The sequence below is a fragment of the Plectropomus leopardus genome, chromosome 1 (assembly GCF_008729295.1).
Source record: "Plectropomus leopardus isolate mb chromosome 1, YSFRI_Pleo_2.0, whole genome shotgun sequence".
NCBI lineage: Eukaryota > Metazoa > Chordata > Actinopteri > Perciformes > Serranidae > Plectropomus > Plectropomus leopardus.
This window is the reverse complement of record NC_056463.1, coordinates 8,910,613-8,937,562: the sequence shown is the minus strand read 5'-3', so window position 1 is coordinate 8,937,562 and position 26,950 is coordinate 8,910,613. Positions and strand designations below refer to the sequence as shown.

The window sequence follows — 26,950 nt, the reverse complement described above, 5'->3', positions numbered from 1 at the left end:
AATAGGATCCAGAGGTGGGAACAAGTCACGAGTAAGTCTTTGCACTCACCCACTGGTTTGTAGACCGATGTTTTGATGCCTTGAGTTTGGCATTTAGGCCATCGCCATCTTGGTTTTTGGAGACAGATTTGACCAGATTTGGGCAGGAGGTTGTGGAGGAGCGAAGGGTGGACTCACAGACTGTAGCGACATGTTGCAGACAGCCTGTCAAGCAACTGGCCCCGCCCTTAATTATGCATAACTTTAAGCCTTGATAGAATGTAAACAGGTGAGTTACTTAAAAATTTACCCCCCATATAGTTTTCATTAAAAATTAAAATGAGTCACAGAGGCCTAAACTGTTTTTTTGGGTACCAATGTACCATGCTGTAAACATATTTATTTCTGCTAAAAGATTGGGCATTTTAACACAGAGGTCGATGGTGATTGACACACTTCTGGAACCAGCCTCAAGTGGCCAGAAACTGCAATTTTTGGCAATATCACGTTGACTTCATTTTTCAGTCCCAAGTCCTAAACTTTGAGTTTTGAGTCCTAAACAAGTCTTGATCTGCTCCTCACCAATGAGTAATAATGTTGGCTAAGCATTCGCTCATTAACCTTGTAAATATTAGTCACAACTAAATGTTTGTGCATCTTCAAATATCAATCAAAGGTGGATTTTGTTGCGTCACTTTAATTTTTGTTGACCGCCACATAGTTTTTGTGAGCAAACAGTATCTTTGGTATGATATTTTTCAACTGACGCTCAGTAACGTGACGTTCGTTCTTTCTGGTTCGCTCCTGAAACTTGAAATGATGCTTTTGGATTGGTTCAAACAAAGTGGATCTTGATTGATTCAGGAAATTAACTGATTTGTGTCACTCTTTTTTAACTTTTGCATAATTTTTTTGCATTATTTTCCTAAACATGCCTTTGAATCTTTGGGCTTAGTATCAGGGTACTAATTATTTTCAAGTCAAAAAGTCCAAGTCAAGTGATGAATCATAGGTGTTAAAGTCCAAGTTAAGATGCAAGTCTTTTCTGATTTGATCTGACTCGATTCCATGTAATGTGACTCAAGTCCTCACCTCTGGTCTTATCTGTACATTACAACATGTATGTATATATATATATATATATGTATATATACGTATGAATGGATGTCTGTCGGGGGGGACCTGGCACGGTCCGTCCCAGGGACCCAAAGTGTCAGGGTCTGCAAAATGTCACTGTCACTGTGTACTGTGTAATTACTGTACTGAGTCTCAAAATGACTATAAACCACAAAATGATGCAAAAACAAAAAAAAGAAGTGTGTCTTGCTCCTATGAAGGAGAGGTAGTGGGGCCTTTTGCATATCTGTGCCCAGGGACCGATTCTCTCATACTCCGCCCATGTACAGTATAAATTGCACCATGTATATTGTGTGCTTGCTTTTCCTTGCAAAAGACTTCTTTGACTAAACACTTTTTTCTTGAAATGCTACCAATTTGTTCTTGAAATATCAGACTATTTTCTTCCCTACAGTGGCCCTAATAATCTGTCAAACATCCTCACCTAGTTATGAATGCTTGAAGCTAGAGGAGTTACAGATGAATCTGAGGAGAGGAAGGTTTACCTGGAGAAATTAATACTGGGTTTGAAGGGAAACAAGACTTATTTGCTATACAAAATTACATTGAAATGAATGACATGCTTCTTTGATTTACTCCTCTTGAAAACATGAAGAATGTTTTCATCTCAAAGTTTTCATCAGAATGACCAAAGAAAATTCAGCACCAACACCTTCAGAAGAACAAACGGCCTGATTCTCCTCCATTAATAATCTTTAAAGGTAGATCGATGAAAGCCTCATTGATGCTGAAGGCTCCACTCTGTTGTGTTTGTGAGTGCTGACTCATCCCCGACTAGAGACTGTACTGTGTGTGCGGGCTCTCCAGCCTATTAGTCGGGTGAATTGTTAGTGTCTCGGCGAGCTTTCTTTCTCCTCGTACAGCGGTCAACAGGTCGGCTCACGGATTAAAAACGCTGAGTTCATGCACCCACAGCAGCTGAGAGGAGCAATGAGAGCCTGTGGGGACCGACAGCCTCTTAATGCTTGTCAAGAATTGACCTCCACCTTCAGTACTCCCAGCATTGTCTATTTAAATGTTATAAACTGACGTGTTCGCGAGACGCAGTTGTGCCTCTGCTGCCCACATGTCTTTTTACCCGAATACACAACACATGCATCTACCTCCACCTACACTTGTTTCCTGCAATTATCGTCTGGAAGTAAGAGCTGTAGAGGAAGAGCTTTTCGGATGAGTTTCCACAGAAGGTCAAAAGCGGGGCATGAAAATGAATGAACATGCAGCTAATGGTGCTGATGTTCAAACCAGTGGAAATAAAAGGGATATAAAGGTTTTAATGTTCGACAATGATGGGTCAAGAGATTCATCTGAAGCTAGAGTTACATTTTTATGGAAATACAAGAGTTAGTTCAAGGTCTATCCTTTGTATATTTCTAAGTTGAAAGGAGCTTAAAAATATCACAGCTAGGCCTTTATTTGGATCTGCATGAAGCTTTCCCTTGATTTTTCTGTTTGTATTTCTTATTTTTTAGGAAAATTAATACAAATTTTAATATGCCAGTTAGCCAAGATTGAATCATTTACATCTGCACGACCCTGACATAATATTTAAAAAGTACCTCCAAAGATGTGAAGAAATTATTGATAACATTATCTGAGACGGCTCATATTTGTAGTCTGCACACCGCACCACTTTAGGGCAACACACCTATGCAGAAAGTTAAAGTCAAGGTCAAGCAAAACTAAATGTGTGTAATGAGTTTGTGTCACCACAGAAATTTTGTTTTGATGCTATATAAAATTAGGCTTAAAAATTGAAAAAAAAAAAAAAAAAAAACCACTGACACTGGGGGTGTGTCTGCTGAAAGAGCTGAGCCAAAGAACAAGTAGCCGTGAAGCCAAAGACTGCAGTTAGAAGCTAACCCAGTACACAGTAGCACACACACCCGAGCCTCAATCAGCAGCTAATAGCAGCTTAAGTTAGCACAAGGCGAACAGCCACAGCTGTGAGTACAAACAGCCAGCAGCCGGGTACTAACTCAGGCTGAAAGACTGAAAGGGAAGTTAGTGATAAATATTTTGGTCTTTATTCATGTATTTATTGGAGTGAAACAGCTAAGAGAGTCTGCAGGACGTAGTGAACTCACCGGGATGTGAACAAAATGACACTGACGCTACGCGCTCTAACATTAGTAGCAATGAAGTTTTTAGGGGAGGAGTTGTGTTGAGGATGGCTCCGGTGCCTCATCGAGCTATGATTGCAGATCAGTTTCTGGACTCTGTGGTTTCAGCGTGGATGATTTATTAGGATAAATCATTCATTAGGATATTGTTAAAGATTGTTGTAGGCCCGATGGGTTTATCTTAGAGAATGTAAGAAATATAACAGAGCAAGTTTGCGGTCGGCTGTTGGTGTCGGGTCGTCACTTTTTGTGGTTTGTCCTGTACTGTTGGCACTAACAGCTAATTCATCATGTTGAATGGAGTTTTTTTCTCTAACACACGTGCAGAACGACGTGCTAGTTGGCTGTTGGCTGTAGTCTTTGCGGTGTATTCAAGGGCAACTTCTTGCCCGAGACAAAGGCTACGTTAGGCGACGCAACAGTCCGTCCTCGTCACTGCTAGTTCTTTGATGTCAATTTGGTGTGACTGGACCTTTACAGAAACAGTGTGCTACCTGCAGTCTCAATACAACAGTTACATAACTTAAGATGCAGGAATGCAGATATTTGTTCACAGCAGCTCAGATAAACACAGTGGCATTGTGGGTGGGAACCTGATGGTGGAAGAGCCAGTTTAACCATCTGAATTCAAATATAGTGGTTTGAGATGTTTAATCCTCAGAGCAGCTTGACTGACGTCTAATACATGATTTAATATTTATTTAAAAAGGAAAATATACTTAAGAAGTTAAACTGCCTCACTTAACATAATCCTTCCCTAAAATTAGTTGGAACTATTTATCTATGTTTTAGGGGCTTCAGAAAAGAACTTCAATTTGCCAGTTTGGAGGTATAAAGTATTTGACGCTTTTTTGTAAAAGGATGACAGCCAAATCAATTTATCTCAGCTGACAGCTTAAACACGGGGTCCTAAAAAAAATACTTCTTGATTTTGAATTTCAGCCTTTTAGGAGTTATACTATTTTAAAAAAGGTTCCAATGGAGAAATGTTTAATGTTATATTAATAAGAATATTATTTTGACATTCTCCATATCATTAATAATATATTCTGTTTTTTAGTGTTTCTTGGTCTCAAAAAGCTTTGCAAATCTACGATGAAATGGTAAAAAAAATACAATTAGAGAAGAGACAAGTGGTGGATGCATCAAAGAATGTCGGAAATATGATTCAAGGAGTTTCATCTTTCTCAAACGTCATATTGTTACTTTAAACCCCACACACACACACACACACACACACACACACACACACACACACACACACACACACACACACACACACACACACACACACACACAGACACACACAGGCGTGTTCTTCCTGAACACACTCACTCTGAAACTAGGTCTGTGCATAATTACAAACACTAGCTCAAGGAAAAAAACAGGAGAGGAGAGCTACAGTCAGTGTTGCAGAAAATATAAAACCTGCAACAGAGCACAGGAGAAACTTTCAGTGTTGAGAGCTGCAGCTGAATAAACTCATCCTTTAGATTATGAACCTCAACCAAAACTGGGACGCACACACACACACACACACAATGTGAGCATCCACCTCACATTCAGTCATCATTAGAGTAAATTCACCTTGTCAGTTATCATTTCCGCTGTATGCTATATGTAGGTTACAGTTTGTCTAGTTGTGCTTGGCACGAATCCCTTTCAAGTAGTTTTTCCAGCGCTTTACCACATCTTTGAAGATGGGAGAGTTGTCTATGGACGCCAGCAGCTGCAGCTGGTTAATGTGCGTCGTGTGATAGTCCCAGCGCGCAAGGTTAGGCGCTGTGGCCAACATGAAGTGACGCAGGTCATAGATGCTCCCGGACCCCGTGTCAAAAAGCGGAAGCATGGCCTTCAGCGACTCCATGCCGCGGCTGAACAGCTGCCCCGCCTCCCTGCCGAGCTTCTCCCCCGCGGTCTCAGTCAAGTCGTAGAGTCCCAGCAGGGAGTAGATGAAGCCGTTGAGGACAAACGAGCTGGGCGTGGTGGGGTACTCTTCATACCAGTCGTATTTGTTCATAAACACAGCTTTGACCCCGTGCTGCGCTGAAGGCACCTTGTAGGGTCCGATTGCCTTGAGGGCAGCGTTGAGGTACGCCTGGTCCTTGGTAAGGAGGTACGCTCTCACCAGCGTGGACATGGCCTGGCCCTGAGCCATGGCCGAGTACCAGCCAGGCTCCAGAGGCCGGAAGCCTTCGCCCAGTTTACGGGTGACCATGATGGGCCAGCCGCCTCGCTCGTCCTGGTTACGCATCAGCCAGTCGCTGGCGGCAAAGAAGGCGGCCATGTGTGCAGTGGTGGAGATGGTGACGTTGTCAACAAAGCCACGCCCATGTAGGACTATTCGCACCACCCGTCTGGGCATGATCTGAGCGGAAACAGACGCAAGGGCAGACAAAGTTATTGAACATTGGAACAAGGATTTGGCATCGATTCATACTCTTCATCTTATTATTTTGTGTCAAAGTGAACGATGTATCGGGCTGCAACTAACAATTCTTTTCACTGTCAAGTATTATATTAATTATTTTCTCAATTGATTCATTGTTTGTTCTACAAAATGTCAGAAAATAGAAAATGTAGATCAGGGTTTTCCAAAGCTCGAGATGACGTCCTCAAATGTTTTGTTTGGTTCACAACCCAAACATATTCATACTGTCAAAGAGGAGTAAAGAAATCAGAAAATAATCACATTTAAGAAGCTGGAATCAATACTGAGTTTAACAGTTGACAATTAATTGATTAATCAATGAACCGTTGATGCTCTAATGTGATAAATCCTAAGCTACATGAAAAACCTGTAAAAGTCTTTGAATTTCATGATCTTGTTTTCCAGGATAAGTAATGGTGTTAGAATATTCTTTTATATTTTGAAACTCACGGGATTTTGTTGTGTTAGCAAAATAAATTGTAACTGTTATTTTTTGCAGCTGTTAAAGTATCGTAGCTCTAATATGTGTTGATATTTGACAACACTTCGTTACCATCACGTAGGTTTCGTATTGTTCCCTCAGCTTTAATCTCTTATTCCATGTATGCTGGCTGGAGTTAACATGTAGGCTCATGAATCCAGAAGGTTGCATATCTCTGCTTCGCTCCACTTGTACTTTTAAATTGTACTGCATCTCTGAGAGGCAGCAATCTTTGTGGTCGTGAATGCTCAAGGAAATTTTTTTTTGGGTCCTTGAAATGTCATGGAAATGTTCAAAGTTTTTGTCCATGAAAACATGTGGGAAGATACTGAATTATAAACAGTGATTTAACAGTTTCATTTTTTTTTTTTTCATTTTTCTCTTGTCCAGTTACATAATTTTTATTGTTTTATTACTTTTAGCACCAAACTGACCTTCGTGGCCTTCACAGCCTTGGTGTTGGACAACCCGACGCCCTTCCTGAGGTCAGTAACCAGATCTCGGGTCAGAGTGCTCCAGGTGGTCCGCGGCCCGACACCGTATGTGATTTCATGGTCTTTGAAGGCGATGAGCTGCGTGTTGGTCACATAGTGGATGGTGAACGGCGGGCCCTTCTCCGTGGTTTCCAGGATCACCGACACGCTGCCGTTGGAGACAAACTTGATGTCCAAGCTGAGGATGAAGTCTTTGGAGTTACCCAGCTGGAGCGAGACGCCCTCTGAGGTCTCTGTGGTGGTGGGATGAGAGGAGGGTGGATGTGAAAGATATACTTTACAGGATATTTCTAAAACAATGTTAGACCAGTATTTCCTACAAAATTACAATCTATGTGTGACGGTAGGTGACGCTGGAGCAGGGGTGCCCCTCTAAATTTGGAGGTTTTTGTGGGTCTATGAACACAGCACTGTCAGGCCTCTTTATGAGCCCAGAGTGGCTGACATTCTGCGCTCTCATAATGTGATGCAATGAATAACAGAACGATATTTATATTTCAACGGTGCTCCTAATGAATTGTCCAAAATTAGAAAATCAGTATGTGATGCCATATGTTGATATTGTGGCGGATCACCACAAATAAATAAATTAGCGGGAAACTCTGCAGACTTATTTTCTGTGCTCTGAAAGTTCATAAAAAGGTAGCGTCCAGGTGCCATACCATAAGTAGCAGGCATCCAAAGCCCCTGATCAAAGCGGAAATATGGCATCGTTATGCCGGCTCGCTGTTTTGTATAAAAGGTACGATTGCAGAATGGGGTACAGTTGTCTTGCGTTTGAGTCGCCACGGGAGGTAGTAAAAGCGGCGTAATGAGTTCTGTGTAAAAGGGACAGCCAGCAGTATGGGACCATGAGCAGGACGGGTGTGGCGTTCTGACGGCGTGTTATGTGTGCCACCCACCTCAGGATATTTATAAAGAAGCTAGCAGCAGTTAGTAACTAACTCAAGGATGAAGAACAGCAGTCGTAAATGTTCACAAACTGAAAAAACAATGAGGTCAGGGAGACCCTTACCCTCAGTGCTGAGGACGAGATCAGCCACAATAAAACAGGAGTGGTAAATGATTGTTATTAATACGTTATTCAATTTAGAAAGCGCCTCTAATGTGTATGTTAAATGTGCCATTAGAGACTGCCGCGCCCGTCCCACCTCTTTTGTTTCCACAGTGCTGGTACACTGTCTAAAATCCCACGCTGGAGCCAAATGATCCTGCTGTTGTTTGTTTGTGTGTAAAAATGCAAAGGTAGTGCAAAGAAGGGACTTACTAGCGGCCTTATACCGTGATCTCTCTGTAAAAACAGCTCAAGAGAGACAGCACTGGAAAACTGCAAATATATTAAGCGAAACACCAAACGAATGAACCTGGGGCAGGTTTTTGCTTTCGCTTAAGCTGGCAAGCGTGTTTACAAACAGTAACTGACAATCCTGCATAGTACACCTTTAAAGTGTGTAAAAATCACAGCAGGAAAGAAGTTTTTATAGAGTTTCTTCAGGTGCATCTGGTCTAAAAAACATGACTAACCTCATTTGACTGAATTTACAAACTCGTGACGAGCTCTGGGTGACAATGGACTATTTTTAGTGGACTGACTGGAAGCCTTTTAAAGTGCATCTGTCTCCTTTAATGTTTCATTGAAAGCTTTTATGTTCACGAGATTCACTCTGTAGTCACATTCTCAAATGATCAATAACAGTTAGAAAACGTCTGTGGTCAAAACCCCACTCTTTATTACAGTCTTGTAACGTTATTACCTGTGTGAAGTGCCTCGCTCTGTGTGTGTGTGAGTGTGTGGGAGAGAGGGAGAGAGAGTCTGAAAAACACGCAGAGACAAACTCCTCATGGGATGTACAGTACAGATGTGTCACTGCACACGGGGCTTAATTAGGAGGACAGAAGGGAAGAAAAACAGAGTGGTAGGAAGAGAGTGGAAGAGGAAGTTGATGCACTGCAGCAACTTTTCTATTTGCATCTCCACATCTCTTCTCTTCAAAGTGAGAAACTCAGATGATATTCAGTTTCAACACTGCCACCGCTCCTCTTACATTATATCAACTCAGTACCAGGCACTTCAGCTGCTGTTCTGAATTCATTTCAACCCTCTTAAACACTATCAGCCTCTGCAATGATCTCTCCTTTGGCCTGCATTGCTAAAAAAAAAACCCAAAAAACTTTTCTAATCAGAGCTCCCGAAAGGATGCAGAGAAGAAAGAGTGTAGGAGTCAAGGAAAAAGAGGGTAATGGCATGATGGGTCGCCTCAAGTGCCCTTAAAGTCGGCCCGAGATGGGAGAGAGCGAAAATGAGCCAATAGTGAGAAGACAATTGAGAATCACATCTCACATGACATGAGCTGAGGTAGCAGAAGGAGACGAGGCCGCCTGAGACACAAAGACAGTCGATCAGGAAGAGAATGGAGAAGAGAGCCAGTCTGGCAGGGGCCTCTGGATGACTACGGCTCTTTAATGCACTCATAAATCCATTACTTAAGGCAATGCAGAGAGTAAGTGGATTTGTACTCTGGCCCCGTGATTACTCTGGCATCAATAAAGGATGGGCAGGGAATATAGACGAGATTTCACCTCCTCTGCTCGGCTTTGCTCTCTGGCTGTTTAGCAAAGAGGCAGGAGACAGAGATGACATGTAGCTGCGGATATGTCGGCGTGAAAACAAAGCTTGTGGGCATAATGAACACTATAAAACACATATTCAGTACGTGTTGTGCACGTGTGGGTACAAAAGAGTTGAAGCAACAAGACAACAGTCGATGCACGTTAATTATTTGCCACATCCTCCGGTGATTACATCCGGACATACAGTGACTATAAATGGCATCCACCCCCTTGGGATGTTTTCATGTTTTTAGGGCTGCAAATAAGAATTATTTTCATATCAATTAATCAGCCAATTATTTTTCCAATTTATCTTATTTCCATGAAATGGTGCAAAATGCCCATCATAATTTCTCAGAGCCCAAGGCAACAATTGCTTGTTTTATAAAACCACCAGTCGAAAACTAAAATATGTTCACATTACTATCATACATGACAAAGAACTACAAAAACTCCCCACATTTGATGAGCTGAACCATGGACTAAATAGCGTTTTTGCCTAAAAAATGATGAAAAATATGATTTTGAGTTAATCACAGGAATGCTTTCTATTTGTTAACAAACGTGACATCCCAAGCCCCCCGAAATGCGATTCAGCCTTGCTTTCAACTTTTTTCATTGCATTATACTGCCGCGAAAAAATTCCCTGCAGCCCAAAAAGCATTTTTCCCATAAAACATCAATGTAAAAGAAAGTCGATAAAACTATTCCAGGAAACCTTTGGTTAATTATTGCCTCATTCCCACTGAACAAAAACCTACTAACACACATAAAATCTGGCTTTTTAACATAATGGGAAGCTTACAATCAGCAAATGACTCGTAGTCACTGTATTCATCGGCTCCGCCTTCGATCGGCTTTGATGAAAATACAACACCCGAGTGAAAGTGCTAATTTTGGCTCTTTTACTGACGAGATTCGGTGACGTGCTACCACAAATTCATGGTCTGTCTCCACCCAAGCAGCACTGGGACATGGTTAAATGTAGTTTGCACCAAATGTGAAAGAGATTAAATAAGTAAGAGAAATAAAAAAGAAGCAACCACCATAGCATTTTTTTCTGGCCTCCACTGTACTTTCCAGTGTTTACCAATCTGTTTTCCGGCCTATCCATAATGTCGAACATGGCACACCAGAAAAAAAGGCACACACACACCTGCTGCAGAGCAGAGTACACAGCTAGTGTCTACTGGCAATGGGAAAGCAGTGTATTGCCTATATTTAGCAGGATTTTCCTGTGTTAAAAAAAACCCTGTACATGCACTAATTTTGGTGGGAAAGGGGTATACAACTCTTTCTTTAATGACTTTTTGACTCCTGGAAGTTTTATATTTGTAAAACTTTCCTCGACTTTCTTAAAGGCTAAGCGGAGCTAGCCAAGCAAGAACTTGTAGGCAGAGCCTGTGGGTGAAAACACTACGGTGCATATTTAGTGGGCTGCATAATGAGAAACAAACCTGAAAGCTAGAGACTTTTTTGGCACATATACCAGCATTTCCATTGGACTGAAAGGGCTCCATCTTGGGGTCTGGTATCTTATATCTATGCAATGTCTGCAGTCATTCATCAAGATCGTGTTTACAGGACGAGACTGTCATTTTAAGCAGCGGGTCATTTTTAATTTTTGTAAGGGAATAATGTAAATGTAGCAAATTATTACTGACTGACATCTTTATTAAAACAATGTGAGTTTGGTTAAAAAAAACACACCAGCTGTTACTCCATTGTTTCTCACAGTGGAGCTGTTCAAGGAGTGTTGCTGTTACCACGGTAACCACAAGTGTCTTCAAATCAACCAGGACTGAAATCTCAAGAATTACAACTTTGAAGTGTCAAAAAAGTCACTTCAGCTTTGATTTCAATGTCGAGAGACAATAGAACATAAAAACTTCCGAGCCAGCCGGCGACAGCTGTCACTCCACTCTTTCTCCGTACGCAGATCACCTCGCTAATTCTGGAGAGTGTTTAGTTTGTACAGATTGCCTTTCTGAACTATCAAACAACCACGAGGGGATTCGGAAAATGAAGGTGCTCAGTGGTGTTCATGCAGGATTGTGCAGATGGTAGATGGTAGGTTATTATCAGGGGACGGACGATTGATCCACTTGTCAGAGGATTTGAGAGGCTGTTCAACACCAGCGCCCTAGATACAGTACGGAGAAAAAAAGACCCAAACAGAGGAGGAGAGCAGGGGGAGGGAGGTTAAGACAGAAAGAGAAACTGACAGCAGAGGGAGAAAACAGGAAAAGTTTAGATGACAGAGCAGAATAAGGTGTTAGAATGGAGCATAATATGATTGCAATGTTTAGGAGGATCACTGAGGGCTGATAAGTGGGCGGAAATGAGTAAAGAGAGGTGGAAAACGGACTGAAATCTGGGGTAGACGAGGAAGATTAATGAAGACAGAAGACTGCCTAGGGAGGGCTGAGGAGCGATGATGAAAACATGATGATGTCGAGGAAAGAGAGAGCTGATGATGGCGAGTTGAGGCTGTAAGGCAAGGTGAGCGAGGAGCAGAGAGAGAAAGAAAAGTGTGGAGCGGTGAAATGAAAAGAAGTTGTTGATGATGAGAGGTTGGAGGAATTAGGAGGAGGGGGAAATTACAGTCGAGGCAGCAGCTCAGTGGAGGACACAGCGAGAGGAGAGAGTGTCCTGGAAATATCAGCAGGAGATCAAAGGAGAATAAAGACAGCTCACAGTCAGCACTCAGTAAAAAAAGATTCTGACTTCTCCCAAATCCAAAAATACCTCTGCAAAATATCTTGTGGCCTTGGTCATTTTGCAGCTGTAAAACTAGGCCAGATTTCCGTCTTGATCATAATAAACATATTTTATTTATAGTTTAGATATTTACACCGCTCTTGAGGAATTCACAATGAAAAAAACACTATCTGTCCATAACCCACAGGCTGAAAAATATAAGAAAAATGTCAAATTGATTGTAATATTTCTGACCAATATTGTGCTTTAAATTGGAACCATTTTTCTGTAAATTTAGCTTCAGGTCTGTATTTGTGGTCTACATTGAATTAAATATATCATAAGCATTATCAAACGATTATTCTTTCTACACTAACAGAATCATAAGATACTGTTGTTGCTTGTTTGTGAGGTCCTCAGAGGTCAGACACAAAGTTTTCTATTAAAAAAAAAATCGACCACTTTAACACATACTAACCTATTTATGAAGAGTGAAAAACAAAGTCAGCCACCGCACACTGAAGAACTGTGCTGTGACTTTATTCAGCACTCTGAATAAAGTCACAGCACAGTTCTTCAGAAGCTCAAACATCTGGTTGGACGGAGAAACTCACCTATATTTAAACATTATTCAAGACTCAGAAATCAACAGGTTTTTGCACTTTTTAAGAAGGTGGTTAAAAGAATGAAAGAGGAAAGCTGTGTTTGCACAGTTAAAAAATAATTCACCACAGACTCTCTCAGTCTGCAATTTATTGACCCAGACTTGATGTAGACTCACTACTGTAACTGTAATAATATGCTCTGTTGATATTTACCTTTGTAATGTCTCGCATGTTATGTTTTGCTATGTCCTTCTTCATTTTGCTTATTTGACCTTGCCGATATTGTTATTGAAGTAAATCTGTAAAAGCTGCAGGGGGTGGGGGATGAGGAGGCAAACTGTCTTGTCTGGTTATGTACTGTTATTTTGTTGCTTAAAAAAGTAAACTATTTAAAAAAAACAAAAAAAAACTGCCACCAGTGGAAAACAAAAAAAATCATATTTTGACAAAAAAAAGCAAGACAGCACAAGTGGCTCCATATTTTGACTTGATAAATATCACGTTTGGGCACATTAAACAGAGTGTGCATGGCTGCATGTAAACAGGAATGTAAGTGGAATATTCATTTTCATTTTCTTTTTTGTATTAAGTTTATGAAACAGACTATTTTGTGCATGTAAACAGTCAGTTAGCATATACTTTACAATTACTGATCTATTTTTATCTAGTTTTTTTAAAAAACTGACACAAAGTGTCACTCAAAGCCTCATCAAAGACCTTCATATTTATTCTGTTATGAAACTGCTTGTCTTTTAATGTATTCTGAAAATGCGTTGATTAAAACATGAATATGGTTTATTTAATATCAATTTCCAGTTAATATTAACAAAGGTTAAGATAAATCACTTCTGATCATGTTAAGGCTAATGATTTCTGACAGATGATCACCAAATGACAGCACTGAGTGCTCTCCACTGCAGCAGAATGAACTAACATTAGCTTCACACACTGACAGCATGAGCTGCTTCACAGCTCTGAATCCTGGAAAACCCCAACCACAGCTACTAGACTGATTTGCTTAAAATATGAACATAATTAATGTAATATGCTAAAAAGATGAATAAAACATTTTTGTCAACCAATTCTATGAAAAGACCAAAACCAACAATTAATATTTTCTATATACCAAAAGCCTGATGTACTGTAGTTTATTCCTGTGTGCCATAGACTTCCGATTTTGTCCACATATAATGAAAAATATCAGTGTTGCTTACGAATATTAACATGTCCAGTTTACAGTCAATCTAAAGTCCTCCTGCTGTATATGTGTATCAGTCTGCAACTAAAAACTGCCCAAATGCTCCTGCAACAATCACTTTTTCTATGAAACTTGGTGTGTTCATTGAGTTTTTTAGGTGGGAAGAGGTTCTTTGTAACAGAGGTCAACATGTCAAAGAATTGATGGGACTCTTTTTTCTGACTGGCTGTGCATATTCTCTGGCAATTAGAGCTTAAGGTCAAACTTTCCCCAACTTTTAGATCAGTGAACTTTGTCGCAGAATCAAACCCTAATATTTAGAAGTGGCTGCTGCAGCTTTCAGTAGACACTGCATTGCAGCTTGCTTCATTTGACACAGTCTCTGGCTTTTGTTTGATATCCAGTGTTGGAAAAAAATGATTTCTGATCCATTATTAATGCAGTTAGCACGTTAGAGATATTACATGGATGTCACTGTCACACTGAATGTCCCACTGAACCCGACTGAAACCAAAAGCGCTGGACGAAGAGAGGGAAGAGAGCCAGCATCAGGGCGGGGCTGACCCAACTTGGACCGAAAGCTGTTCCTCTGCCAAGTCTTCTTCAGGCTAATGTCCAGTCGCAGGGGATTTTAGTGGATGATATGTGATTGAGGTTTACTCAGCAACGGTAAATCAGAGACTACGCGCATCTTCACAGAGACATCAGCAGCAACATGCCCGAGCAACTGGATTTAATTTTCATGTAGTTGTTGATTTGAATGAACTCATCCTTAAACTCCAAAGATGGAGCAGGATCAAGTACACGTTTTAATTTCATATTTCTAAACTATGTTTAAAAATGACTAATAAATCTACCTTGTACCTTTAAACTTCATAGTTTATATGGGAAAAAAAATCTTTGAATATTCATATTGAACAGCCAAACCTGACTCAACTGACATATTTCTGAGCAGCCCTAAACAGCAGCCCCTCCGAGCCGTACCATGTCAGAAAACTTTTAACATAAAACTGCTATATTCAGTGATTTTACCCGTTTAAATCACAGGGTTTGTTTGTTTTGGAGAGACCTCTGCGGATAATTTGGATCATGGTAAAACCCTCCTAAACAATGAATACTGAAGGAATCCAAACCAGGAGTTCATACTCAACACATGGGAGACTTTTCATCTTGTTGCAATCTGCAAACCTCACCGCTAGATGCCACTAAATCCTACACACCACTCTTTAAAGTAGCCTACTTGACCACCTGTCTAAACCTATAAACTAGATCAACTTTCATTGACGACACGCACCACAAGTGGAGCTTCTGAACAACAGAAGGCAATAGTTAACTGCCTTTCATTAAAGCCCGTATGGCACACACAATAATTTACAAAGAGCACACTAACCAGACAACAGCCTGGAGATTTATTCTGTCCTTTGCCCTACAAACATGATTAAGGTTAACTGGCTTCAGCTAATAAAATTGGGAGACAACAGTTTTCATGTTATTCACGCTCTGGATAAACAGGAGATGTCTGTCATGAAAAAAAAAAAGCTGACTAAATGTGTTTATGTCTGAAGCATCAGCGGGAATTTTCACAATGCATTTCGACAGCATAAATGTGACAATGTCTGACTCAGTGAACCAAATAGGATCAAATGTGTGATGTGTCTGCTGCTTCTTTAATCGTCACAATTTTCAGGAATCTGTCATTATGTGGTGGGTCCACTGTCAACCAGCACAGTCTGCCAGTATTCTCGCACTGTGGCCGTGACTCACTGCAGACTATCATCCTGTCCTGAGGGTGAGGTTGCATACCGAGCCTCCTGCAGCCACAGTTAACAGGAGATAAGCTCCTTGCCCCGAGGCCATCTGGGCTCATGGACGGCTTACATACCTGGAGCACTGAACTGGCGCACGGAGGTAGCCCGGGTCTTGTCGTGGACACGGCTAAGACCGCAACCTTTCGGCACACTCCAGGGTGCCGTGCTGGCCCTGCTATCTCTGTCCTCTGCGGTGTCGTAGACCTCAATGTGGGGAGGGCGCTCCGTCAGGTTCTTGCTGTAGTGGCTCAAGCCGTACTGAGCGATCTGGATGGCGTAGAAGTAGCCCTGAGGGCCCCATTGAGTGGACAGAGGCACACCTGGGTGGAAAAGACGGAGGCAGGGAAGGAGGACAATGATGTTAAATAAAGAAAGAAAAATTACCTCTTTTTACACACAGACGTTTGACTCTTCATCATGTTGTTTTTTTTCTGGTTGTTAATTTCATAGTGTCTTGATATCCTTCTAAATGTGTGTTTCCATGATCATCTCGTTTATGTAAATATTTTTTAAGCTCTTTTCAGTCTATTTCAAGCAAATGCTCCTTTTCAGATGGCAGTTGTCACAACAGATTTTTTCTGGTGCGGTGTCACATTGAGCTCATAGCCACACTCATATCAATAAACTGTTCTAAAATTAATTATTGATATCATATATACAAATTTAGACACCCTCCAGTAATTGGATGAGACCGACTGTGGCAGTTACAAAGATTTAAATCTGGGCTTATTTTATAAACAAGGAAAAAGAAGAAAAAAAGCGCAGAAAAAAGGTAAGAAAAAGAGACATCACCAGCAATGTTTAATGATTGGATGGTGTGGTGAAATTCAAGCTAATTTACTGCATTTCACCCGAGGCGAGCTTTCCTGTTCACGCAGCCAGAAATAGCTCAGCAGGAGAATCACTCTGATTAACAGATAGTTCACTTAAAGACCTTGTGACAGTGAGAGCACATGAGCAACCCAATCGCCATCCTTCTGAGAGGAACATAACATATGCCTCCGCCTTTCAAACCAATCACCTCTGCATACAGATCAGCTCACTTATGTTCATCTTTCTTTATTGCCTTTTGCCAGTCGATGACACAACACACAAAGAAGGCTTATCTTTATTTTCATGACAGAAAAGGCTGTAAATGGTTTTCAGTCTCGCTCGAGTTGAAAATGGAGGTGAAGAATGAACTGATGGAGGTTATGATCAAGCTGTTGCTTTATTAAACTGTTTAGAGACCACGCAGCTGGACTGGGCAATATGGCCTATTAATAATGCTGCAATATTTTTAGGCTGTATTTCCATTTGGATATATATCTCAATATTTTGAAATCTTTTCCAGTCTACAGTAGACCACTAAAATACTTAACAACTTACAATAAATCTAAGTAAAGGCACTTTGTCATTGTTATTATAATAACAATGTTATATTGCACCTTTCACAAATAAAATACGGCTCAAATTACTTACAAAACAAAGAAGAATAGAGCAGATATTCTGGAGGACAGAAAGCGTGACAATTAATCTCAAAGAACATTCACTTCTTTTTTGACTGAAGTGAAGTAAAATGTGTATGCACATACACATTTGTCATGAGTTCTTACTTGCATTATATGTACTATTATTTTATTAGTTAGATACAGAAAATCTTAGTAATGATCTTAATTTGTTTTTCTTCAATTGTATTACCAATCTGGAACACCTGACATCTATCTTTGGTCTTCTCATTGCACAAATATAAAGTCACTTTTCACCCATCAGGGAGAAGCTTCACCAAAACCCTTCGTCCTCCCGTGAACCCTTTATTTTCACAGACTATCTTCATTACTGTGAAAAATGATTTCAGACTGATTAAATATATTGCGGAAAACAATTAGATTTTCTTAACTGTAAAGTGGCATTTCCACTGATGTGCAGAGGTAAAAGAAACTGCATATTTCCCAACTGCTTGACTGCAGTGTTTCAGATGCAGACATCATATCGAGACAGTTCATCCACAAAGATATTTCATGCGTTTGGTTATTTTTTTTTTCTTTTTAAAAGTCAAAGATGACAGATGACGATCAGTAAGTTGTGTGGACAGTCCCTCCTCCCTGCTGTCCTGTATCGTAGCAAACATTCCCGGGTAATGCATCGCATCACTAGTGGAAAGTGAATTTATGCCCCATTTTCATGTTTATTTTTAGATAAATGCATATCATAAACCACATTTAAGTAGTAAAGTCGTCAGAAACATATCCTGATTGAGAACTCATACATTTGATCTATGTGTTCATAAAGGAACGCACAAAATACACAAACACACACTCTTACATCCCCACTCAAACACACTTTCCAATCTCATGCCAGAGTTTTCTCCATGCTTGTCTCGTTGCTGGTGTCTCCCTTGACAACTTAAGTCAAAAGACTGTCAAAATCCTCACTCTATAACACTAAGTAATCCATGTGGAATTGACTGTTAAGCCTGCACATATTTTCATGACTCCACAGAGCAGACTTTTCTAAAAAAAAAAAGAAAAAAAAGGGTCTACTGCCAATTACACTATACTTTAAGCCTACAGAAGTTAATATGCAGCAGAAGTGCGACTCCATCTCATTGTTATGCAGCTTTGCTTTTGACCTCTAGCAGGTCAGCAAACTGTGACATCTGGATGAAGGTGAGTAGACATTAAAGCTCCATTAAGCAATATATTTAATATTAATATTGAATAATATTGAGCTAAATGACTAATGTGTCGTGTGGAAGGGTCGACTGCTGAGATCTTTACAGATTTTGAAATGTTTTTGAGCAAACAAACTCAGAGAATCTCACAGTGAAGAAGCTAAGTAAACTGGTGCAGAGTGTTCAGCGTGTTGCAGCTGACGGCCAGATGTTTTTCTCAGGAGTTGGAGGGGACCAAAGCAGAGCTAAAAGGCCAGTGAATATTGGACTGACATATGTCAGGCTGTCAGAAAGACTGTCAAGCTGCCACTGGCGCCATTTGAGTTTTTACCTGCACGTATGTACAGTGGATTACTTCTTAAAAGGAGCAATTTTTATATTTTGAACTTACATACTAGTATTATATATGGACTGAGGCATAAGGCACAGTTTTATATTTTACACACTTTACACACTCAGCACATTATCCATATTGTGGTTTATTCACATACTGGTGCTAGTTGTCTATTGCTGCATTTCTTTACAGTTATATTTCTACGCACTTACATACTCAGCATATTATACATACTTTATTTTCAAAATATTTACATGCTGGTGCTAATTGTTTACTATCACTGAATTTCTATTTTCATATACATGTGCTTATTTCTACGTGCGATAATTCTCTGTGCAACTGTAAAAAACCACAATTTCCCCCGTGGGGAAATCAATAACGTATTTCTGATTCTGATGACCAGTGTGGCTGGATAGTTGCCCAAAGATTGGATGAACTTTTGTAAACGCCCCTGAGTTCGGGTGAGTCATCAAACATTTAAAACCGTTCTACAGGGAAAGAAAAGTCTGGAAACTTGATGTAAAAATTCTCAGATTCTGGTTGTTTTTGAAACATATTTTGCATTTAACAAAAGATAAACACAGGGACACAGGATTAAAACTGAAAAAAAAAATGCTTTTCATTTGACTGGGTCTCTAATGTTTGCTGGGTGATCCAGCTGGGTACATCATGAAACATGATAATACTATATTTATTTTGCTGGATTTACCACTTTCTACTACCAAACACAGGAAATAAACACTAATACTGCAGCAAATGGCAATTACCCAGCTGGAGACCAAGTTAAGCACTAAACCCAAATCACATTTACTGGAGGTGCAAGCCTTTTGGAAATCTGCACACCAACTTCAAACCACAATTTTATCAACTTTTTTGACTTGCGCAGATCGAACTGAGACAGAAATGTTGTCTTTTTAAATTAATTTGTGGTTTGGAGTTGCTGTGACCTCGCTGTAACCACAACGATTTATAAAACACTGTCCTGGATCCACAGACTTTTTATCCAAGTCCTCCTTTGTCTTCACTTGGCAGCGCTGCATCCATCTTGGTGCGCAGGTGTTGGGTTAAGAGAGATCAGGCGTCATGTATGTTTACAGCGAGAGTGTTAAGTGAGAGTCTGTGTGTTTTATCAAGCACTTAAATTGTGATAAAACAGTGTGTGTATGTGTTTGTGCAAATGTTTAAGTGATGGCGGTCTGCAACAGAACCGGGAGCGAAGATAAAGATGGTTCCAGGAAAAGCGAGAGACACAAAAAACGAGAAAGTGATTTAAGAGGCTGTTGTTAGAGAGGATTAACTACTTCCACTAATGATAGTGCTCTGGCTGCCGGGGCTTCATTATTCTCAACTTTTGTTCTTTGTCTCACGGAGGCTCTGCTGCAACAAGGAAAAGTAAGACCTCAATTTTTAACCCTCTACTATAAAACCAAATCCCTCCAAGTGCTGGCACATTAAGGTGCTGCGTCTTTAAGACTGTCTTATAATAAAAACCTTGAGAGCATACTTTTGTGCTCAACAATTGGCTGTGAATTCTAGACTAATTTATCTTTACCTGGTGAAGGTCTGAGAGATGAAACACTGTGTGCTTAATTATTGTAGTAATAGGAGAGTGTGCAGGAATTCGCTTTTCTTCACCTATGACCAATTTCCTCCTCCACAACTATAAAAAGTCTTTAAAAGTGTCTGTGAGCCTCCATTTTCTAGACTAATTTATCTGAAATCACCTCAATTTATTTTATTTTTTTAACCTCAATAATATCACAGTTTAAAGTAGCTTGAGATTTTAGTACAATCTGAGCGTGTCAACTAGTTTGACCCCTGACACAAGTTACATCACAACAGAGTACGGCAGAGGCGAGAGTGATGTAAAAGGGCCATCAGGACATTTAATGAATATTGCTGAGGGTCCTGTTAAATAACTTTTTCATGGGTAGCAGGGTGCGTTGGGACTGAAATGCTCCCTTGACCTTGTTTAAGCCCTGCGGTTCCTCAGACTGTGACGGGATAATTAATGAACTGCTATTTTCACCTATAAAAATATGCTAAGTTGAAGAGTTGTATGCTTGGGCATGTGGAGTGCTAAATAGCAAGAAGCCTTGGGCTTAATTAATGGACCTTGTTAATTTTTCTGTGTGTGTGTGTGTGTGTGTGTGTGTGTGTGTGTGTGTGTGTGTGTGTGTAGGAGTGTAGATGTGTTTCCTCTCTTGGACTTAAAGAAACGGTCTGCATGAAATGAGAGGGTGAGAATAACTTGGCTCCCTGCTGCTCAGCCCAGAGGTATCAACAGATTTGTCTAGATTCCTGTCTGACCCATTTTCTGCTATATACGTTCCCTCCCATACATGTGTTTTCGTGCGTCCTTAAGGAGACAGTTTGGATTTTCTGAAGTGGGGTTATACAAGGCACTTATCCTTAGTCAGCCTACTAAATATAGTAGATTAAATATAGTAGATGAGGGTAAGAGAGTTAGTAGGGTTAGTATGCTTAGTTTAGAGAAGCAGAGGAGTACCAACGCTTAAGTTAAGCAAATAAAAAACCCAACATATTTTAGCTACATAAAAAATAATAATAAAACATTAAAAAATAATAATCTAAACTACTTTTAAAAAAATGTTTTCATTGCTTTACCTTGCCACAGACAGCAATTTCTGAAGGGGAACTGAACTGAAAGTGAAACTATTCTGTGCTCTCCTGACAAAAGAAATTATTTTACCATGCAGAACACACTATTGTGTGACTTTGTTGTTTTAAAGGGTTAGTTTTGATTCACCAAAGTTACACAATAAAACAAACAAACTACCGACAAACTTACTACTAAGAGGCAGCTGTAGACCAACAGCTTCTGTGTTTCACAAGGTAAAATTACTACTTTTTTAATGGAGTCTTGTGGTTTGAAGAGAGCAGTTTAATGGCTTCAGTTCACTGTCTAAAAGGGCTGGTAAAGGGGTCAAAATAAATATAGTGCACTCCAGGGGTCTTTAAACGTCTTTTAGCCCAAGAACCCCTTAGCTGTAAGAGAAATGGAGCAGGGACCACCTGCATATATTGTAAAAACTTAGGTGCATATTAAAGCGGGCAGATGGAGGCTGTCAGGCAGAAGGAAATATCGGCCTCAGGCTGCAGCTTTGACCTGTATTTGCTTTTCAGGCAAACTCCACTTTCACAAAGGGAACTGTTGCAAAAGTAAAAATATGTTTGTATCAGTGTGCATTTTCAGACATATTTCAAGTTTTTAAAAGAAAAAAAAAAACACCAAACAATAATTTGGCTGCCTCTCTTAAAACTGATATTGAATTTTTTTAGGGCCTCTTTTTAGATGGCTAAAATCCACTTTGCTGCTCTCCCTGTCCACAGCAGTACATCACTTAGCTTCCGTGGTGATACTCCAGTTTGCTTCTCATCTAATGTAGCCTAACCTGTCATCTAATGATCACCGACTATGGACTAAGTACCGCATACAACCCTACTTCAAAAAATCCAAACTATCCATTAACTCAGACTGCAGTTCAAAAAAAAGTAACAAGAACTACAAAAATAAAACCAGCCAAACTAATTGAAACTGATTGTCCAATTGTGTTATCAGGCTTTCTGACCTGCCACATAATTCAGTATTCTCTGCATCCATGTGAGTATTACAGCCTCTGAGTGTGTGACAGAATGACACACACTTGGTTTGAGATTTTACTATTATCATGTGATGAACAGAAAAGCAAATTTGTGTCAACAGTTTAAAAGAAAAAACACAAAGTGGGTAAACTGTACAATCTGTCTCAGCAAAAATACTTATGTACTGTTAGCAAACTGCTCCTACAGACAATGGCCATCATTACCCATAAAGCTAAGCTCATCAAGTTACTGACACACCTTTTATTACATCTCCCCACCAAAACAAGAGCTCTATTCTTTGGTGGAAAAGGACTGTGGCCATCTTTTTCATCTGTCACTTATTGGTTTAAATTTGTTAGGAACATTTTTGGGGGCGTCAAACAACTGCGATATTTTTGGTGTAATAGAGTTTCTTTTCTATCACTGGTGGCTCCACCTGTTTGACACCAAAAGAAGGATAATGAATATCTATTTTGTAATTTCAGGCAAGTATACAGGGTCACTTCTTCAGGCGGGGCACGGCACTATATTGATGACTATGTGGTTTGAACTGATAGCCTTTTAAAATGAGCTATTGATCCTTCCTGGTAATTATTTTAAAAGGAACCCCGAAGAGAAAACCACTTTGAGGATGGACTCAAAAGTGTGAAGGAACATGGGGCGGGGATGGATACACTCATTTAACAGAAATCCAGTGACAATACTACACAAAAAAATGCTGACGGTGTCTGAGTGAAGAAAAGATACACTAATAAATTAACTTCACACAGATCGTTTGGTAGTGTTAAAGGAGGCTAATAGTATTTGGGAATGGGTGGCAGAGATTGAGTAAGTGCTTTTGAAATCTGATCTATCTTTTTAATGAAGTCTTGATTCACTTCCTCACAGATCAAATTGAGAATTTCCGATGCATCGCTTAGCTGGAGTACACCTCATTAAGTACATCATATTTTTCTCAGTGATATTGGTTCATTAAACGCCTAAAAATGAATCAAAGTTTATTATAAAACACACTGTAAATTCGGTTGGTAGCTCTGGGCAGCAGCAAAGGCAACATACCATTAAAAAGACAATTCAAAGTGTACTTGTTAAAAGGTTTTGACTGTTTATGTTGGAAAGTAAATGTGTGTGTCTCAGTTCTCTTGCATTGTATATCAGGAAAGTCTGCACTCGGACAGAGAGGCTCTTTAGATGCAAAAAGAATCAATTTAACACAAAAAAGGAATAAAAAATCACTTTTAAATTACGGTCTCACTCCCAACTCATTAAATATCAACTCAGACATCCTCAAAGCCATATTTTTTTCTAAACCTAAGACGTGCTTTTGTATGAATTTATTACAAGTAGAAACTGTACATTTCCTGTGAAAATGGACATTTATGTTGATAGGAGATGAATTATGTAACAAGCTAAAAATTAGCATGCTGTCTGTGAAAACGAGTGAGATTTTGATGTGTATGGGGCCAGTGACCAAAAGTCGGTATTTGATTATTTGGGCGTGAGAATCTTTAACAAAATTTGCAACTTTATGTACATGTGATGAATTGTTTCTTTTTGACTCTGAGGAGCCTTTTCTTTTTCGCCAGAGTGCCGGCAGTTTTTCAACTGACGTGTTGATTTTGGCTAAACACACCTGACACCAATCCTTTCAAATACTGGTGTTCCTCTATTAATTAAATAAACAGTAGGAGTTTGAGGTTTTTAAAAATATTGATAGCTACTCCAACTTTAAGCCTCACTTTGAAAATTTAAAATCTAAAAAGAGAGTGTATTTTTAAACATCCCTGTGGTTAACATCAATAAATGATGAACTTACCTTCCACTCCACTTATACACTTGACACGGTCGCGGACCTCCACATTGTATCCCTCAAATGACATGAAAACCCCATCTGGGTGGTAGGGCTCCCGCTGCGTGTAGACCTTTGAATAGCTGTGCTGGAACTCGAACCGGTCGTAGCCATCGTACTGCACCACTTTGCCGTACACCTCAAAGTATTTTTCCATCCAGCTAAAGGGCAGGTAAATCTCTCCGCCCTCTCGCCGACCTTTGATTGTAGATTCATCATTGATCAGGCAGTCGATTTCTTCATACTTGATTCCCGCGACACCTCCGACGACGGGCGGGGGCTCCGGAGGTTGCGGAGGGTGCTGCTGGCTGCTGATGCTTGCATCCCCCACCTTGGGACTTGGAGCCACAAAGGCGGCGCGGGGCAGGAAGCGCAGGGAGGTGTCACTGGAGCAGCGGTTCCACAGCAACACGGTGATGAGTGTGAAGAGGGCGCAGATAACGATGAGGGTCTTGTAGTTGACCCGAGCAGCCAGGCAGCGCATGGTTACAACTCGCCTACAAGACACAAATACAAGGGATAACTTAGAAGCCGGTATGACTGATAATTTGTCGAGAAACAGTCAGTCAACAAGTAATCCACAACTCCTTGTAGCCTTTATTTTTTTATGAATTCCATCAAACAGTACTGACTCATCATATCCAATTGGTGGCTTTCAAAAAAAAAAAAGAAAAAAAAAAACCTTATAAACCCATTTTATAGACTTGCTTTAATGTGATGTCATCTTTTTATTTCTTTTATTTGTTTTATTTTTTTTAATCATTTTTAAATTGTGGTTGTATTGCTTTTGTTATTTTTGGTCTTTTTTATTTGTATACTTTTATATTAATGTTTTGCATCCTGCATTTCTTTTAATTTTATTTAAATTCTATCCTAACTTTAGCCTATTTCTGTCTCGCTCATGTTGAGTGAGACTGTCTGGCTTACTGCTGTTGACGCATTTTGGTAGGAATGCTGTATAAGTATCCCCTTTCTGCTTTTGCTTTGTTTGACATGGCACTTTGTAAACTCCCTTTTAAGGGTGCTATAAAAATAAAAATTGTTATTATTATTATTATAGTATACAAGAGCAAAGGATAATGTGAAAAAAATGGAAATACAGTGACATAAAGTCAGTGCATAACAGCAATGCAACTACAATGCAACAGTGAGTACATGCATGCTACAGACTACTACTACAGTACAAAGAGTTGCTCCTAGTGACTAATCCTAAGAAAATTCTTAGAATAATGATATTTTCCCTTTCAGTTAGGACTAGACTTTGTAAAGGTAACAGCTACTCACAAAGCATCTTAGTCATTAAGAGAGCTCCTAACATAATAAACTGACTTCACTACCGTTGTTATATCTTTATCTGTCACAGAGATAAAAAAATTCAAAATTTACAGATAAGCTCAGTCTTTTCAGTTTCTGTTTAAAAATAATAATTGATGCAGTGGGTTACAAGGCTCCATAAAGTAGTGGAGTATTGGCCTTTAATTGTGGAAATGCAGTAGTTATAGCAGCAGCAACAACAATTTTCAGTGTGAACACCGCAAACGTGTGAGCCGCAGCAGTTCAGCGAGGTAGCAGTCACGTGCTGCTCACGCATGCACTGTGTCCGGGGTGTTGACCTTCCATGAACAAAGTGATCACACAGCACTCTCATAGTCTGTTATTGTGACTACAACAAACAATTTATTTCCACTGGGTTTCAAAAGCTCGCAGGCTCACAAAAGGGCAATCAATCACAAAAGAATGCGTCATACTTGGCAATGAGGTTAACCACACCACCTCACTGAGGGAAAAGTTTCTGTTCCCTCCTCGCTCAGAGTTGCTCTGAGATTTTCCCTAAATCACTCCTAAGCTTGGACTGTTTGCTAAAATGTTCTTAAGGTCAGCTTAGTAACACTTTGAGAGTATTCTCAGAATTAATTGCTGCAATATCTGCCTTTACATGCAGCAAGTAAGTGGACAGATTCCTTGTCTACCCCTGACTTGGAGCCATGATTTCACAAAATGCTTTTTAATGTCAGAGCCTTTGGACTGACTGCAGTGAGATGGACAGGCTGTATGTGTGCACAGTCTGTCCTTTCAGCAAGAATGGGTCTAATTTTGCAATTTGTCAAATGTTTAGAGGTGTAAAATCACTTATTTTGGATTCTAGAGGCCACTTAGTGTCAGTTTTAGTCAGACTTTGAATTAAAATCATTAAAAAAATAAGGATGCATTTCTAGCCACAATATTTCCTTTCATCCTGCAGTATTTCTGTCACAGAGAGCCCTGTTTGAAGTCTTTGTTATGCACATGTATGCATTGAAAAAGCTGATTACCCGTATACATGAAGAGGACATCAGCTTTCTCCAGGAGAAATCTACCTCGAGGAAATCTCTAATCCTCTCTCCATTTACTGAAACCGGGTTTCTAGTTTACATCAAAAGAAAAAGTGAAAAGAACCTGGGTACAAAACACTCTGCTCTTTTAAAATTGTCCTACATTAGTGAAAGGTCTGTTAATTTATTCTGATAATAATAATACAAAGAAGATGATAAGAATGAATTCAGTAGTAATAAAAAAATAATAATTTGAATACAGCCAAAAGAAACCAGAAAAATCATCTGATGAAAATTAGGTCCATGGTAAATAACACTGCTGAGCAACAGTCAAGTGCAGTAAAAGTGTTATCCAGTGATTGTCTCATTCTCTCATGAAAACTGCAGAAAACCCAAGAGACTGCTGCTTAGAACAACTTTCCCTAAATAGATGACAAGTTGTAATTTGTGTCAAACACACATTTTTGCTCACTTTTGTTTGGTGTGGAGTCTATCGAGCTACGAATGAGTCACAAGCACATGAGGACATGAGTTGGTAAATGTAGAGCCTGTTGATGATTAACACTGTAAACTCAAAACAAGACTAAATTCATCGTGGTCACACATGGAAAATGGCAGGTTTGTGACCAA

General features: G+C 39.8%; 1 protein-coding gene across 1 annotated transcript in view; it reads right to left on the bottom strand.

The window, feature by feature from the left end:
- Positions 1-1,169: 1,169 nt before the first annotated feature.
- Positions 1,170-26,950, bottom strand: part of glceb (glucuronic acid epimerase b) — a 71,194-nt gene continuing 45,413 nt past the window's right edge. The window contains exons 3-6 of the mRNA XM_042491734.1: positions 23,976-24,505; positions 15,641-15,886; positions 6,586-6,878; positions 1,170-5,607 (exon numbers count right to left, since the gene is read on the bottom strand). Of these exons, the coding sequence (XP_042347668.1) occupies positions 4,876-5,607; positions 6,586-6,878; positions 15,641-15,886; positions 23,976-24,492 (1,788 nt within the window). The 5' untranslated portion in view covers positions 24,493-24,505 and the 3' untranslated portion in view covers positions 1,170-4,875. The remainder of the gene's footprint in view (positions 5,608-6,585; positions 6,879-15,640; positions 15,887-23,975; positions 24,506-26,950) is intronic.